A 16,413-nucleotide genomic window follows, 5' to 3' on the forward strand; every position below is an offset into this window, starting at 1 on the left:
AGCATGTGTTGTCTTCTACAAGGAGAAATCCATCTCTGCCCTCTGTGTGTGTTCAAGCGCCGTGACTCAGCAATGCAGCAAAGTGCCACATGTTCTCCAGAGGTGTTTAAATTAAGCAGCACTTCGCGGTGCTAATCATGGCTGTAATCTGGGCGTAGTGGCTGTGTGGGTGGCCAAACAGCAGATGGATCTGGGGGGGAGGGTGGGGGTTGGGTGGTGCGGCTCTGTGATAATGCTCCATAATGGCTTTCATTTTAGATCCTACTTACTGACACTCTTCTCCTGATAATCTCATTAAAGAGCACCAGGCAGGCAGTCTAGATCACCAAGCCGTTCTCGAGTAGCAGGCGAGACGAGGAAAGTAAACACAAGCATACACAGATATATTCGCAAACACAATCACAGAATTAGATTTCCTGTAATAGATTAAGTACAACCAAAAGGCCAATAGCGATGACAATTTTGACTGTAAACCACAGATGGCCACTAGCCCAGCCATTCTTTGAAGCATATTATGCAGCTCCACAATTCCCCTTTTGGACCATCTTCCTCTTCCTCTGTAATGGGCCTCAAAATGGAGCCTGAGAGTCAGATACACCAGGATAATGGAGGATGGTGTGTACAAAAATAACACCGGGGTACCACATGCTATCTTCATCGCCGTCACCATGTTCTCCCTCCACCCGATTTTCTCCTCAAGTGTGATTTGCCAAGCAGCAGTGAGGAACCAAGCTAATAGCAGATATTTGGAAAGAGTTTAAAAGCGAACAGAATTGCTGTAAACCTGCTCGGGCCCTAAATGGGGGAATGTGAGAGAGGTAGAAATGTTTGTTCGCTCACTTCTAAAGCATTTAGGGTACTTCTCTGCTCTGCACTACAAGGTCTCTCTGATGACTTAGCATCAACGCAAAAAAAAAGTTATAAATAAATCCTGCCCTCCCTCCATCTCCCCCTGTGGTGTATGCCTGTTTTGCTCTCCCATGGGTGCAATTTCCTCGTGCAAACTTTTAGGCTAACAAAGCACAGATCCCCTTTTCCAGCAGGGAATGCCAAGAGGCTTTATACTCTCTAACAGTCATCCAAATCATTAACAGAAGAAGCTAGGTTTGCGGGAGGGAGGGGTAGAGTAGGATGGTGGGAAGAGTACAGAAATGTTTTTTAAGGCTGATATATACACCTGTATCCTTTCTTGTCTGTCATAAATATTGATGACAAATGATGTAAGAAAGATCAACTTCTGCCAATTAGACTTTTTTTTATCTGAATTCAGTCAAGATTTAGGGAGGTAAGGATATTTTTTGCCATGTGGAGATTTCAGTAGGAAACTTTGGAGTGTCTTGAGGATAGTTAGAGTGTTCTGTAGCTATTCATATTGATGGGAATATTAAGGCATTCGTTTTCTATTATGCAGTGTGAGGAGTATGAGGAGGATAAGAATTGAAATGAATTCACTGACTGAAAAATGAAAAAGAAAATGTACTTGGATAGTACAGTAGTTTCAATATTTCATCATTACAAGATTGAAGTAGTCCGCCTATGATTTCACTGATTCAAGCAGTCTTTTGGTGTACATACCACGTGTGTGAGTGGTTGCATTTTGTGTTGCATGGTGCTTTTGTGTCAGCTTTACTATTTCAAATACAGACAAATGCAGCCATTGATCAGTATTTGCTTGCATCTCATGATACATTTCCCATCAGTGTTGGCGGCTCGAGTAACCTGTGAGCGTTGGCTGACAAGGTGTGAACACATGAGACTCTCAAAGGTAGGAGAGACAGACAGGTCCTCAGCGTCCTCTCAGCTTCCTGTGGACTTGCTCTTGTCAGCTCCAATGATACCAGCGTGGCATGAGGCTCGGGCGGGTGCGGGCAGGCGTAGACACTCCAGCTCCGTCTGTCACCCTGGCTGACTTCGGCTGGTAGAAAAGCCACCTCTGGGTGTCTTTCTTGCTCCCCACACGCCTGCCTGCTTGCCTACCTTCCTGCCTGCCTGCCTGCCTGCTTGCACAACTACCTCTGCCTGCTGCTCTCATAACACGGCAGGGACATGCAGGTTAATCTTTTATTTAAGGCTAGCTTACACGAACCTAGCTGCAGCCCACACACACACAGCCCCAGGCCTCCACCTGTGAATTTCCTGTCTGCCTGTGTACTCTTAAAGAGAAGATATCTTAAGCATTTCGTTGTTTGAATTAAGTGTATACTGTAGTAGCTTTTATGTACGTCCTCCTGCATTCCAGACAGAGAGAATGCTACATATACAAATGTTTATGACAAGGGCATTGTGGCTTTGAGATGCTATGTTCCATAGATGCTTCACTTACAGGGCTTTCTGTTCGTTCGTTCTTTCCTTAAAGGAAGCAAAACGTCTATTTAAGCTGAAAATTGCCAGTCTGAAAGCTCACATCTTGGGCAACAGTGGAAGCAACCACTCCTTAATGAGTAAAAAACACTCATACCCTTATGGAGACCTAGGAAAAATGAATGTGGACCTTGCAATATACTGAATCAGCACACAAGAACATCTACACACAGTAATGGAATTGACTGATCCTTGTCAGAAAGTCATTTTTCGGGATAATTTTTCTGCATCAGCTACATTCCTGCTGGAGAAAGGACTGCATTTGTTTTCACAATGACACAGAGGAAAAGAAAATGGCTTTTCATGCTGGAACAAGAATTGATTGAGCTGGGGTTATATTTTTATGGACAACCATTTTTTGGATTCTTGTGTTGCGCCAATAATTACAGTAGCCAAAAGCTCAGTAGCCTTACTCTGTAGAGATAGATAGGATTTTTTACTTGCTTGTAAAGCAAACAATTCACCATGTTTACCAGCTGCTATGTGTCTGCCCTGTTCTGGCTGCCTGTGTTACCTTTTTCCTCAGGTTGTCACAGCATTTGCTTATTGCCCGCTTTCAGCAGCAAACTATACTCACCTTGTAATAATGGGAGCAGCATTTTTTTCTGTTCATGCATATTAGATAATTCTTATCTCTACGTCAAACCCTGTAAAGACATCATCCCAAAGCACACTGACTGAAGCCTTTTGTGCACACTACTCTAGTCACCTTCCATGTGTTGGTTTTATACATGGAATCTGGGGAGCTGATGCAAATCATAGTGACAATGTAGCAAGCCAAGCAGATGTTGGCTATGAAAAATAGATGGACTGTGATGTCAGCTGTGGAGTAGTTCAAGCCAGAGCACCTCTGACAGACAGCAGCTTCAGTAGCATGTGAAAGCCTGCTGTGAACCCAATTCTTACATAAGGACAGGTACACCTTATTCATATATCGTAGGTGCAAGAAACATCTCAGGTTTGCTGGATTTGGCTTGCTTTGCACGCACAAGCCCGTGGTTCATGCAGCGCACTTCCATTAGTTTCATTGTCGTTCCATTTCTGTTATGGAACATCAAGTGCACCCACAAGTATTGCAAACATAAAATATGCATCTAACCCTGATCTGCAAGGACAGACGAGTGGATCTTAGCTCCTGCACGAGGTCTGTCAGTCTAACGTGGAGCAGATCAAATATTCACCATATAAACCCCAGTTTACCCACATCTCTTTGTTGCTACTGAAATATACATTGACAACACGCTCAGCAGAGAAGCTGATTCTCTTTGTACTTCAGATTGCAAGCTGAGCTGTTTTTCACATTCCCAGAGTGATGGGAACAAAACTTCCTCTTCCTCTGTTTGTCTTATGATGAGACCCATTTACACCTAAACAACACAAATGGAGTGTTGTTCTGTGCGGTGACAAACCATTACATACTTTTTAAATCCTTACTGAAAACATACAGAGGGAGATCTGGAGCAGTGTTTATATCTCACATACAGGCTGCATTTATCTGAACCTGAAATGGACTGAAGGCTGAAGATAGCGTGAACAAAGCTGACAGGCAAAGAGATGAAGAAAGGATTTGACATCTCCAAAGCCAGGTATTAAGAGAGCTGCCAGGCTCAGAAGTGCAGACACAAGCAGGCAGACGCACATTAAAGTTTCAAAGTCCCAGGTCCCGAGAATGTCCTGTCTCTCTCCTCTTAGCACCCCATCTCAATCTCCTCCTCCTCCCTCTGCTTAGGACCCAGACTTGGACGTCCTGAGAGCTTGTTTGGCTGCACCGCTACTCCTGTGACCCTCTCTGCAGACTGCCTCTGTCCCCTCTCATTCCAGTCTGAGTGCCCTTTACATAGGACACAGGGGTTGTGACAGTCCCCTGTGTCGGCCTCATATCCAGAGGCTGAATCTGCCTCAGGGCTGGTTCTTCACCCTCCGACCCTCCGCTCTGAGTGTACTGTACCTGGACAGGAGAGAACCAGACAGTCCCTTTGTCCCCAGCTTGTGTGCTGCAGGGCTGGGGATGGATGTCTGGGGGCTTGTGGGTCTGCTCACTCTGTGCTCCCTGACGTAACAGGGTTATTCAAGACTTAAAGGGGCTTCTCTGTCTGTCAGCTTGCCTTCTATTTCTCAGCTGCACAGCCAGCCAACCAGCCCACACACTGCAGGCTGCAGTCCACTGGCCCCAAGGCTCAGGGAGCCACCGCGAGGGGGTGGTTTACGTGTGTTTGTCCCTGAGCTTCTACGTGGGCAAGTGTGTGTCTATGTGTGTGTGTTGGTGGAATCAGGGCCTTGGGAACTGAGAGTGGGAGCCTCCTGACAGCAACAGTGGCTGCTACCTTGGCAACCCAGGAGGGAAAGATGTGTTGAATGAGTGAGTGGGAGAGGGATCTACAGTAGATGCATGTGTGCGGGGGACGTGGCTCTGTTTATGAATTTAGTTATTTAAACGGACTGAATACATGCCACATGATATGCTCTAACTGTACTGCTAGTATTTGAGGCACTGTAGTCTTTTATTCTCTTTGTGTTTAGCTTTTTGCAAACTCACTCAACTCCCTCTCCCCATTTCCTATGGAGTTGACCCTCTTTAAGGTAAGTGAAGTGTATTTTGACATGAAGCTGGTGACAGGGCACCTTTTCAAATGTTGGGGAGCACTGGCCCATCAAAAATAGCACTACCTCAAGTTGCTGCAACAGCAAGGGGCAAAACGTCAGAGGATGGAAGCAGTGAGTGTGACACATTTATTTTGACAATGTGAAATGTTTTTTTTTTCTCCCCTCCGCCTCATCTTAAAATGTCGCTAAATTCAAGACTGACCGAACGGATTTGCCTGTTTCTGGGGAGAAGGAGCTGGTCCTCTCAAGGTGTGTTAGCATCACCGGCTCACAGCTCAGATGATCCCTGCAAGCTGCAACTCCCCCTCACTCCTTTTGATGCTTCTGTCCACCCATGACTTCTGAATGACAGACAGTCTCCACTGCTGACAGGGTGTGTTGACTGTGTGAACAACTAGAAATGTTTTAGCCTTTAAAGGTCCCTTCACCCAGATATTATTTTTCATTTTGTTAGATTGCCTCAAATTCATGAAGAGATTTTTCCATTTGATGGGCAGCATGTACTACACAAAGTTCTTATTTTTATAGAAATATATAAACTACATCGGAACAAAAGACAGAGAAGTGAATCATTTGAAATAGAATTTGAACAAGTTGGCAGATGTATCACCATTACAGAATGTTTTACAGAAAGTAAAACATTATAATATCTGCTTTAACACAGTGTCAGCAGGTCAAATTAACCTTTTGATTAATAGCTACACACTTTCAGAGAATAGTATTAAGAACAATAGATTGCAGGGAGGTGCATTGTAAAATAAAAGGTTCTTACAGCTATGTGTTTCATTTGGTAGCTACCACTCTAGATCAAAGAGTATATAGTGCGTTGTGTGAGCCTTGCCTGATGATAGCAGGAGATGAAGATGCTTTCATGTCTGCAGTACAGGGCTCTTAGTCACATAATACAACAAAAAGGCACAAAATAATGACAGGCAATATGCAACTGGAGTCTCTTATTATGTGCACCTTATGGCATGTATTTGTGTACCTTACTGTGCGCCTCAAGTGTCATATATGGATATGCTGAACTTGTCTGTAAAGCCTGTAAATTCAGTGTAGCCATGCATACATCTATTTTGCTTTTGTATGTATGTAGGCATGTATTTTCATTCGCTTGTGTGTGTGTGTGTGTGTGTGTGTGTGTACAGTATGTGCACAGAAGGGGGAAAGGAAAGGTGAAATTACATAGTGGGGCCAGCAGGCAGGACACCCGCTCGAAGTAAACTCATTTTCTCATCTCACACATTGGGCAACCTGCTGCTCCTCAGGAAACAAATAATGGCTTATTCATAACACCTCGCTAACACACCAAAGAGCTACTCACTAGAAATAGCAGTGATTTTACCACTGAAAACATGCCCACCTCCCTATACAGTTTATGTCAGATTGTACAAAAGATTTGCCAAAAGAGTGGGGGTGGGTCCAAATTAGCCCCCATCTCCTCACTCCCCCACTCCATGTGGTTAGTCTGTTAGTGAAACCGGACATGGCACTATATGATAAAGCACTGCACTGCTATATGTAATGACAGCTTTTGGCAGATGTATAAGTGCATACATATACTGTACCCATACAGTATAATATCATTAACAAACCTTAGATTCTTAGATTTATATATTTCACACAAATCCCACTTGGGGACATTCTTTATTACTAGACCTCTGCCATTATTAAATTTACATAATTTTTATTAAGAAGCCCCCTTTCATTGCTGCGGAGCATTTTCTTGAGTCGTTACAACTGTAGTAGAATTTGCACAACTGGCGCTGTAAGCAGCTGACGAATCAAAGGCAAATGAATATCTAACCTCATTAAAAGGCCATTATGAAGAGAAATGCATCATTTGGGTTCTTGGGTTCATTTGGGTTTTAATTGACAATTAAAATATATAAGTTAATGTATCCATTAAGCTAATTGATCAGTACAGGCTGATTTTTCTGTTAGCTGCAACCCCATTAGAGGCTATTTATCATACATTTGTAATAACTTCTCAATATTGCCTCCGATGCAGTACTTTGTCAAGCTATTTTTTAATGCAATTATAAAATACCAGTCGACATTCTCTCTATAAAATCTCTCTCTGTTTTCAGGCTTTTCTCATTTAAACTGTCTTTTTACAGGATTGATTCCTGTGACACAAAGTTAGGATGGACACATACAGTATTAGCCAATGTCCCTTTCACTTATTTCATTAATTCTGCGTAATACAGCATTTCTATAACCTTGTGTTAAATGTTTCTGTATTATTGTTCAGCAGCAGTGAAGCTACTTTGATAGATGACATGACATTGAAAATTACTTTTACATTAAGACTTAATCTTGAAGAAGATTTGAATGTGTGGCTAGAATTTACAAACAGCTTATCACGTTTTGCTTCATCTTTACATTTTGTCTGATGTTCTAATAATGTGAAGCAGCCTGAGCCGGCCTTATCCTGGCACTCCAATAAGACAGCATGCTAGGTTAAATGATGCTGAGCCATTTTAAACTGCGTCTAAACTGTGCTTGTTGAGCTGGAACAGAGCACGGCACTGCGATGGTGTGATCCAAGTGCAGGCTGATCCTGCTGGGGAGTATCGAGGTGCACAGGGAAACTGTTGTGATAGGCTGAAGCCAGCCACACTGCTTGCTGCATCTGCATGCATACTGTAGGTTACAGACGGACAACAGCTTACCGTAGTACCCTTGCCTATCTGATTGCCTTTGCATACATATGGATGGAAGGATGGAAATAGCCTGTTCTTCATCTTTTCAGTGTTGATATTCACTAAAGGGTTTAGGAACTATACAGTACCCCCCTCCACATGCACGAACAATGATGCATTCACTGCCAGCCACGCCACTCCTCACTGTCCTGCTGCGAGGACATACATTAATGCTTGTGTTTGTTTGTGTATGCCTCTGCGATTGAGTGATTACATGTTTACTTGCATGTGTGTGCGCGTGTGTGTACATCTGTGAGGCGCGTTGGCGTCGCGTCTCCCTCCCATCCGTGCAGATTCCGGGCAGTCAGGCAGTCTGCTGGTGGCTCCCTGCTGTTAGCTGCTCCGTGGCAGGCTGGAAATGGTTGGTGGAATCCCCTCCCGGAGCTTTCCTGATGCTGCAGGCAGATGTCTCCCTCTGTCTCCCCTCATCTCAGCGCTCACCTGGGGACTGATGCCAGCCAGCGAGCCTCACTCCCACCCTCTTCCCTCCAGCCTTGAAGGCCTTGCCAAAGAGGGTGTGAAGAAGAGAGTGGGGGCGAGCAGATATGCCAATACCAGCTTAAGCTCCCCATGCACACACACACAAACTTACATAAACACATCATTAACATATAGCTAAATACCACATTCAACAGGGTTGTAATCAAAGTAAATATGTTATTACGTTTGTTAAAAGACTGTAATCCGTTGCTCACTCACATGTGTGCATGCCCTAACTTGCATACTTACTTGTACGCACGCCTACACATACACACACACACATACATAGACACTCAACCTACACTGAGGCTGCCCCCTGTCAGACAGCGCCAGCGTCCATGGCTGCCGGTTTGGCCCCATTTGGCTGCCTGGACTACTCCATGAGTGCTAAGAGTCTCGGTACCATTAAGCACCAGCCAGCCCATCTCGATTGCCCTGCATGAGTGCTCTTCGCCAGCACACTTCATTTTCAGCTAACCCTCTGGTAGCTGCGCTTGTCGAACCTCACATTTGTTGTTGAAGATGAGGGAGAGGGTGAAGAAGGTGATGGGAAAGTGGGAGGCGAGGGTGGAAGAGATGGCGAACGCCAGAGAGGAGCGTTACAAGCAGCAGGCTCTCAGCTGTTGCACCCATCTGGAATTTAAACTGCTAGTGTAAATTGAATACATGCACCCTATTTAACATATTTATTTGGGGAAAATACTTCATTTATCTACATACTGTACACTACTGGGCAATTTAGAGGACCGCTTATGGCCCATCTCTGCTTATCTATGTTTTTTTTCAATCAATTACTTTTGCCACGTGTTCCCTTTCTCTTCATTATTCATAGTCTCTTTTGCGTGTACATTATTTAATAAAGAAGAGAAGCCACAAAGAGTGATTTTGTGAGTTATATTTAAACTGCCAAACTTAACACCTGATGTCAGCTGAGAGTCAGAGAGGAGGAGGAGAGGGAAGAGAGGAGGGTTAGTTATAAATAGCAGTAGTCTCTTCAGGATGGCAGGTTTTTAATTAACAATAGAGAGCGTCTGATAATCCACAGTTAATCCAGAGGAGAAACGGGAGGAGAGGAGAGAAGAAGAGAAAATCATCAGCTGTTTGATGTTAGGACTACAAGTCCCTCCTGGCCCTTCCACTGCTCACTGCTGAGCTGTTCTGCGCTGTGATATCCATAGCCCAAATGTATTTATTTTGTGAAAAAGCCATGCTCCATATTTTGTGATTCACTTTGTCTCTGACTAACCGCTGTCTGTTCCCATTAGCGTGAATATGTGCATGCCGCTCCTTTTTAAACTGACTGGGATTCTTTGTGCTTGTGTGTGGTGTTAGTGGAGAGGGGCTGTTTGTTAAAAACTAGCCGACTGAAGGCCCTGATGACTGGAGGCGTCCGCTTAAAGTCCTACGCCTGTTGAAAGGCTTGATCTGGCGGGGATACACTGGGAGATGTCAGGCCTGCTTCACACTCAAAGGGAGTCTGCTATCGAAGACACTTTGAGCTTAGAGGGAAATGGGGGTGGTATTTTTTTCTCTCTTTTTGCACAGCTGCAAAGACAGTAACAAATATGTTGTTTGTACTTAGTGATACTTTATTTTAGGGAGAATTTGAGTTTAATTTATAGCATATTCTAGGCATTCAGTCGTTGACACCTCTATCTTGAGCAACTTAAAATAAATACATCAGTAGAATAAATTCCCTCAAACTCCAAGATCACCAATATAACAAACAACCAAGTGCAAGGATCAGAGTCAAGACACATTCTCTATTCAGTAGATTATTATTATGACATGAAATATCAGGTAGAGATGTTTTCTTTTTACATGTTAAATAGTACTTTTTTGACCAGGATTATCTCTTGAATGAGCATTTTAAGAATTAATTGAATGCAGTAGTGAAAACAGTCCCTTAAAGCATATAAGGACCTGGAAAGAGGCTGTCTCATTCATCACATGTTGTAGAGTACAAATCTGCAGGGTTGTGGCAACAGAGCAGGCTTCACATGACACATGGTTGACAGAAGTCACACCAAGACTCTTGGTGCTCCGGGCAGGAGTCACTGTGATCTTGTCAGACGTGATGAAGAGATGTTGTAAAGGATTTTCCGGGGAAAGATGGATGATATCCAAGAGGGTGTCTATGGATGGGAGCAAGGGCTGGGTATCATTCTCAGTTATAGGAAGGACAAAGGCACTAGGGATCAAACTCTGGTCAACGAATCACTGTCATATTACTGAGTAGTCGAAATGTAACTTTAGCTTTTTTTCCCTTTGATTACCAACAATTTTTATCCTCCTCTTCTAATAATGAGGGGTCTCTCTGTCTCCCCTCAAATCTTTGTATGGATGATGAGTATAAATTAAGATGTTTTCTTGCTGTCAGTGAGCTAATTGAAGAAACAGAATTATTGAATCGAGATAACATTTTAAAAGCTTTTCTCTCCTTCTTTCTGGCATTTCAGGACAGAGTCTGGGCTACGGCTTTGTCAACTACATCGATCCAAAGGACGCAGAGAAAGCCATCAACACGTTAAATGGACTTAGACTTCAGACCAAAACGATCAAGGTAACTGACACCGTGTAAGGGTAAACAAGTCTGAATTGCTAGCTGATATTAATACCATCACAATGATTTTATTAAGTTGTGGAGGTCATGCTTAACTTAAATTATAAGGCTGCTTTCTTCTTTCTCAAAGCCCCTTTTAGATAGCGACGTTGTTAGTGAATGAGCTGGAGGCCAGATGGGATTAACATGCATGAGCCTCAGAAATAAAAAGACCATCTAAATCAAAGAGACACATTAAAAAGCTTGTTACTATTGCTGATATGCTAATTACTTTCTAAATGTCAAAATGTAAAGGTGAAATTATATATACAGTATTTCTCTGTGTGAAAGGGAAGAAACACGTCAATCATCACATTTTTTCCAAAATCATTGAGGGCTCTGTTATTGCATTTTAATGGCATGACTAATGTGCAGGCTTGTTGGTGGTTGTCAGAGGTAAGACAGATAAACTAATGCCAACACTGCGCTGTCCCTCCTCCAAATATGCTTCGAATACTAAAAATTTAACCTTACAAGCAGTTGTTTTTGCATATGTTTAACATCAACATATCAATCTTCCCCCTGATCTTGTTTTCTCCTCTCTAATATCCTCTACTACTGTCCTCTCTGCTCTGTGCCCGCTGATATGTTGTTGCTGGGCAGTAATCTGTTGCTCTCTGGTAATCCCTGGATTCTCGCTTTCTGTCATCTAATCTGATCTAATCTAATCTAATATCACCGGATTAGCCTGTAGTTGTGAATGGGGAATCCCTATGAGAATCCCTCGACAAAATACGCTGCCTTGCCTGGCCTTGGTTCAGCACACCATCCTGGCTCTAGTCCAATTTATGCCACAGAAAAAAAGAAAGAGATGGAGAATAATATGGGATTTGTGCGTGATGTGTGTTTTCTGCATATGTTGTATTAGTGAATATGTGTGTACATTTTGGTTTGTTTGAGGTGGGATCTGTGGTGGTGCTTTAGGATGTGCGTTGTCCACATGCACATGTATGAATCGGTCACTGTGACCTACAGTTTCAGCAAAGCAGGGCTGTGAATGAAGTGTTTGGATCAGCCAAAAGATAAAGACTGGGTGTGCATTACAGGGGCACTGCTCGTAATACACATGAGCAATTCCATACAAAGCAAGTCAGCCAACAAGGAGACTCAAGTGAAAAAAGGCTTTTTCAATATGAAAAAGTTGAAGGTCAGTTGTATAGTGTGGAAGCCATGAGGTCCTTCACTGAGTGTAGCAGTTCACAGATTTTCACTCTCACACTCTCATGACACAAGAGGTTGCCTCAAGTTGTTCCTGGGATAAAGGCGGTCTTAGTAATGACTGAAGACAACTCTGCATCTCTGTCTGGCGCTATCGCTGTTTCACACTTCATTGTCTCCCCTCCCACTACCCTCTTTCCTTGCTTTCTCTCTCCACAACAGACTGAAATACCCTAAAGGTAACAAGGTAAATTAAAAGGCAGCACGGTAATTCTAAAATTAAGTTTGCCGCTCTTTCATGTCACACCCTTCCCACTGTCTGCCACTACACTTGTGAGGGAACGCTTGGCCCACAGATTCACATGCTCTCGGGCGATGTATCTCTGTAGTGTCTTTGAGTTGGTTTCGCTGCTGCGGTTTCCTCCACCATGACACCTTAGATTTTGTCAACGATGGTTGCGATGCTGCTTTCCTACCGAGGCGTGAGGGGAAGCAGCATGCCAAAGGTGAGAGGAGCGCACAGTGACATGCATGCACATAATCTCACATACTTTTTCTAACTTTTCTGCGCACACGCACACACACACGCACACTCCTGTTTCACACATGCACCACACCACACTTGTACACAATACCGCTCACAGCTTGAGGAGGTGTTGATGGATTAGACATCTGGAGTTGGCTGACAAGGAGGGAAAATGAGGGAGAGCTGCACAGAGAAGAAAAGAGGAGCAAAAAGAGGCAGAATCTGGAAGAGAGAGAAAGGTTTAGTGAGGCAGCATGTAGGAAGGAAGCCGAAGGAAAAGATCCAGGCAGCGAAAAGGAGAGAGATGCAGAGAGGAAGAGGAAGACAGAGGAGCTGAGCCGAGAGGCCACAGAGGAAGATGTGTGAAAGAACAGTGAGACATGGGGAAAGCCAGTTGTTCCCAATCCCATTCTCCCACCATTAGAATTCAGCAGGATTTCCATGCTGTTGCTCAAGGATATGACTGCATATCCACCATATTTGCCTGACTTTAACCTTATTTGATGGCTTATGTCTCCACATGTCAGAGGTAATGAAAGCACTGCGAGGGGAAAGCTGCTCTAGTCAGCAGCAGTAGTAATGGGATTTACGCAACTTTTGCTGGAGCAAAATTGGGTCTACACATGAGGATGTTGGGGACACAACGTTTGACAAGTGAACGTTCACTGGTGGAGAGCTACTGCTGGGAGCTGCACAGCACAGTATAACCAGTTATTCAGTTCAGTTCTCTGCATTTGCACCATTAGAGATGATATTCATGCACAGTATATTCTAGTTGGAAGAATGTGAATGACTGTAAAATAGCATTGAAAGCTGTGTGTCTGTGTGTGTGTGTGTGTGTATGCATGTTTATAGACATGTTTACAGTGCATCCGGAAAGTATTCACGGCGCTTCACTTTTTCCACATTTTGTTATGTTACACCCTTATTCCAAAATGGATTAAATAAAATTTTTTCCTCAAAATTCTACACACAACACCCCATAATGACAATGTGAAAAAAGTTTTTTTGAAATTTTTGCAAATTTATTAAAAATAAAAAACTAAGAAATCACATGTACATAAGTATTCACAGCCTTTGCCATGAAGCTCAAAATTGAGCTCAGGTGCATCCTGTTTCCACTGATCATCCTTGAGATGTTTCTGCAGCTTAATTGGAGTCCACCTGTGGTAAATTCAGTTGATTGGACATGATTTGGAAAGGCACACACCTGTCTATATAAGGTCCCACAGTTGACAGTGCATGTCAGAGCACAAACCAAGCATGAAGTCAAAGGAATTGTCTGTAGACCTCCGAGACAGGATTGTCTCGAGGTGCAAATCTGGGGAAGGTTACAGAAAAATGTCTGCTGCTTTGAAGGTCCCAATGAGCACAGTGGCCTCCATCATCCGTAAGTGGAAGAAGTTCGGAACCACCAGGACTCTTCCTAGAGCTGGCCGGCCATCTAAACTGAGTAATCGGGGGAGAAGGGCCTTAGTCAGGGAGGTGACCAAGAACCCGATGGTCACTCTGTCAGAGCTCCAGAGTTCCTCTGTGGAGAGAGGAGAACCTTCCAGAAGGACAACCATCTCTGCAGCAATCCACCAATCAGGCCTGTATGGTAGAGTGGCCAGACGGAAGCCACTCCTTAGTAAAAGGCACATAGCAGCCCGCCTGGAGTTTGCCAAAAGGCACCTGAAGGACTCTCAGACCATGAGAAACAAAATTCTCTGGTCTGATGAGACAAAGATTGAACTCTTTGGTGTGAATGCCAGGCGTCACGTTTGGAGGAAACCAGGCACCGCTCATCACCAGGCCAATACCATCCCTACAGTGAAGCATGGTGGTGGCAGCATCATGCTGTGGGGATGTTTTTCAGCGGCAGGAACTGGGAGACTAGTCAGGATAGAGGGAAAGATGAATGCAGCAAAGTACAGAGACATCCTGGATGAAAACCTGCTCCAGAGCGCTCTTGACCTCAGACTGGGGCGACGGTTTATCTTTCAGCAGGACAACGACCCTAAGCACACAGCCAAGATATCAAAGGAGTGGCTTCAGGACAACTCTGTGAATGTCCTTGAGTGGCCCAGCCAGAGCCCAGACTTGAATCCGATTGAACATCTCTGGAGAGATCTGAAAATGGCTGTGCACCGACGCTTCCCATCCAACCTGATGGAGCTTGAGAGGTGCTGCAAAGAGGAATGGGTGAAACTGCCCAAAGATAGGTGTGCCAAGCTTGTGGCGTCATATTCAAAAAGACTTGAGGCTGTAATTGCTGCCAAAGGTGCATCAACAAAGTATTGAGCAAAGGCTGTGAATACTTATGTACATGTGATTTCTCAGGTTTTTTATTTTTAATAAATTTGCAAAAATCTCAAATAAACTTTTTTCACGTTGTCATTATGGGGTGTTGTGTGTAGAATTTTGAGGAAAAAAATGAATTTAATCCATTTTGGTATAAGGCTGCAACATAACAAAATGTGGAAAAAGTGAAGCGCTGTGAATACTTTCCGGATGCACTGTATGTGCTTGGGGATAAATGTTTCTTTATGTGTGTTGAAATGAGGAGGAGAAGCAGCAGCGTGTGACAGTGAATGAAATTGTGTGAGTGAGTGGTAACATGAGGAAGTCTTTTTATTCCCTCTGTAAGATTGCTGTCCAGGAGAGTGTTGCAAGGGCAAGAATGTAATGGATTTTATGTGTGTGTGTCTTGTGAGTATGTGTATGGTTGCATGCGCTTTTACTGTTTGTAAGAAAAATCAGAGAGGATGCAGTAGCAATCGATTTACTCCTAATACTAATCTTTGAAAGATGCAGGACAGATGCAGATGATCTGCAGTAGACGCATACTGTATACCTGCTTAATAAAACGAAATCCACTCTTTGCGTGGCTAAATGGCACTTGGTGAAAAGCTTAAAGGCTTTTGGTTACTTACTAATAGGCTCATGGCTAATGTGTTCATTAAATAGACATTAAATATCTACAAACACAACATATTAAATCTTACCTTTTTGATTCATTCACATTTAATGCAGAATAGTACTTGAAATCAATCAGGTGAATGAAGAGACTTTTTGGTCAAAGTCCTAATACTATTAATCCTGTTCCCCTGGCTACCTGAGCTGTCCTTTCAAAGTAAAACACCTGTGGTTTCTACTCAAGGGAACAAAGTCTGCCTCCCCAAACGACTCAAGTGTTATCTCTCCAGTGTTCTAAGCAGCTAAATCTTTATCCTGACAACGATAATCCCCAAGGCAAGGTGTACTAAGAAATACAGTCACATTTTCCTCCCTGTCGATCCAAAGATCCACACTCCTGCCCATCCAAAAAACACACGCACAAAATCCCTCTCACCCTTTAACCTTGTTTAGATTTAATGAGTAATAAAGTACTGGAGCCCTAATTTATTTACACTAGCCCTAAGACTCTTTGTGTCTTTTCTCACAGGTGTCATATGCACGACCCAGCTCAGCCTCCATCCGTGACGCCAACCTGTATGTGAGCGGCCTGCCCAAGACTATGACCCAGAAGGAGCTGGAGCAGCTCTTCTCCCAGTACGGACGCATCATCACCTCCCGCATCCTCGTCGACCAGGTCACAGGTATCCATGGGGCAGCGCCTCCTCTCTCTTTACACTTTCACACAGGCACACATGATCAGCCAGACACTAAATGCACACATGCATACTGTATGTGTACATTGATACAGTGTGTGTCCCTAAATATCCTCCAGCCATTCACGCGATCACTGATTCTTTTCAAATTTGTAAACAGTTATGACTTGTTAATTGGGTGTCTTTTGTGTATGTTGTCTGTCATGTGAATATTTAATTTATAGACGCATCTGTAATATTAGGCCAAGTTTGTGTCATTACTATCGTTAAATTTGAGATTTTTCTTTTAATAACTACATTTGATTCACATATCTAAGTAACTGCTTTCAAATAAAACCACTTGCCACAGTTTTGAAAGAATCCTTAAATACTCTAATGTCCCTT

General features: G+C 43.4%; 1 protein-coding gene across 1 annotated transcript in view; it reads left to right on the forward strand.

Annotated features, from left to right (window-relative positions):
• Nucleotides 1-16,413, forward strand: part of elavl4 (ELAV like neuron-specific RNA binding protein 4) — a 71,097-nt gene that overhangs the window by 34,133 nt on the left and 20,551 nt on the right. The window contains 2 exon segments of the mRNA XM_070908363.1: nucleotides 10,610-10,713; nucleotides 15,864-16,017. Of these exon segments, the coding sequence (XP_070764464.1) occupies nucleotides 10,610-10,713; nucleotides 15,864-16,017 (258 nt within the window).

Source organism: Enoplosus armatus, chromosome 7, assembly GCF_043641665.1.
Source record: "Enoplosus armatus isolate fEnoArm2 chromosome 7, fEnoArm2.hap1, whole genome shotgun sequence".
Classification (NCBI taxonomy): Eukaryota; Metazoa; Chordata; class Actinopteri; order Centrarchiformes; family Enoplosidae; genus Enoplosus; species Enoplosus armatus.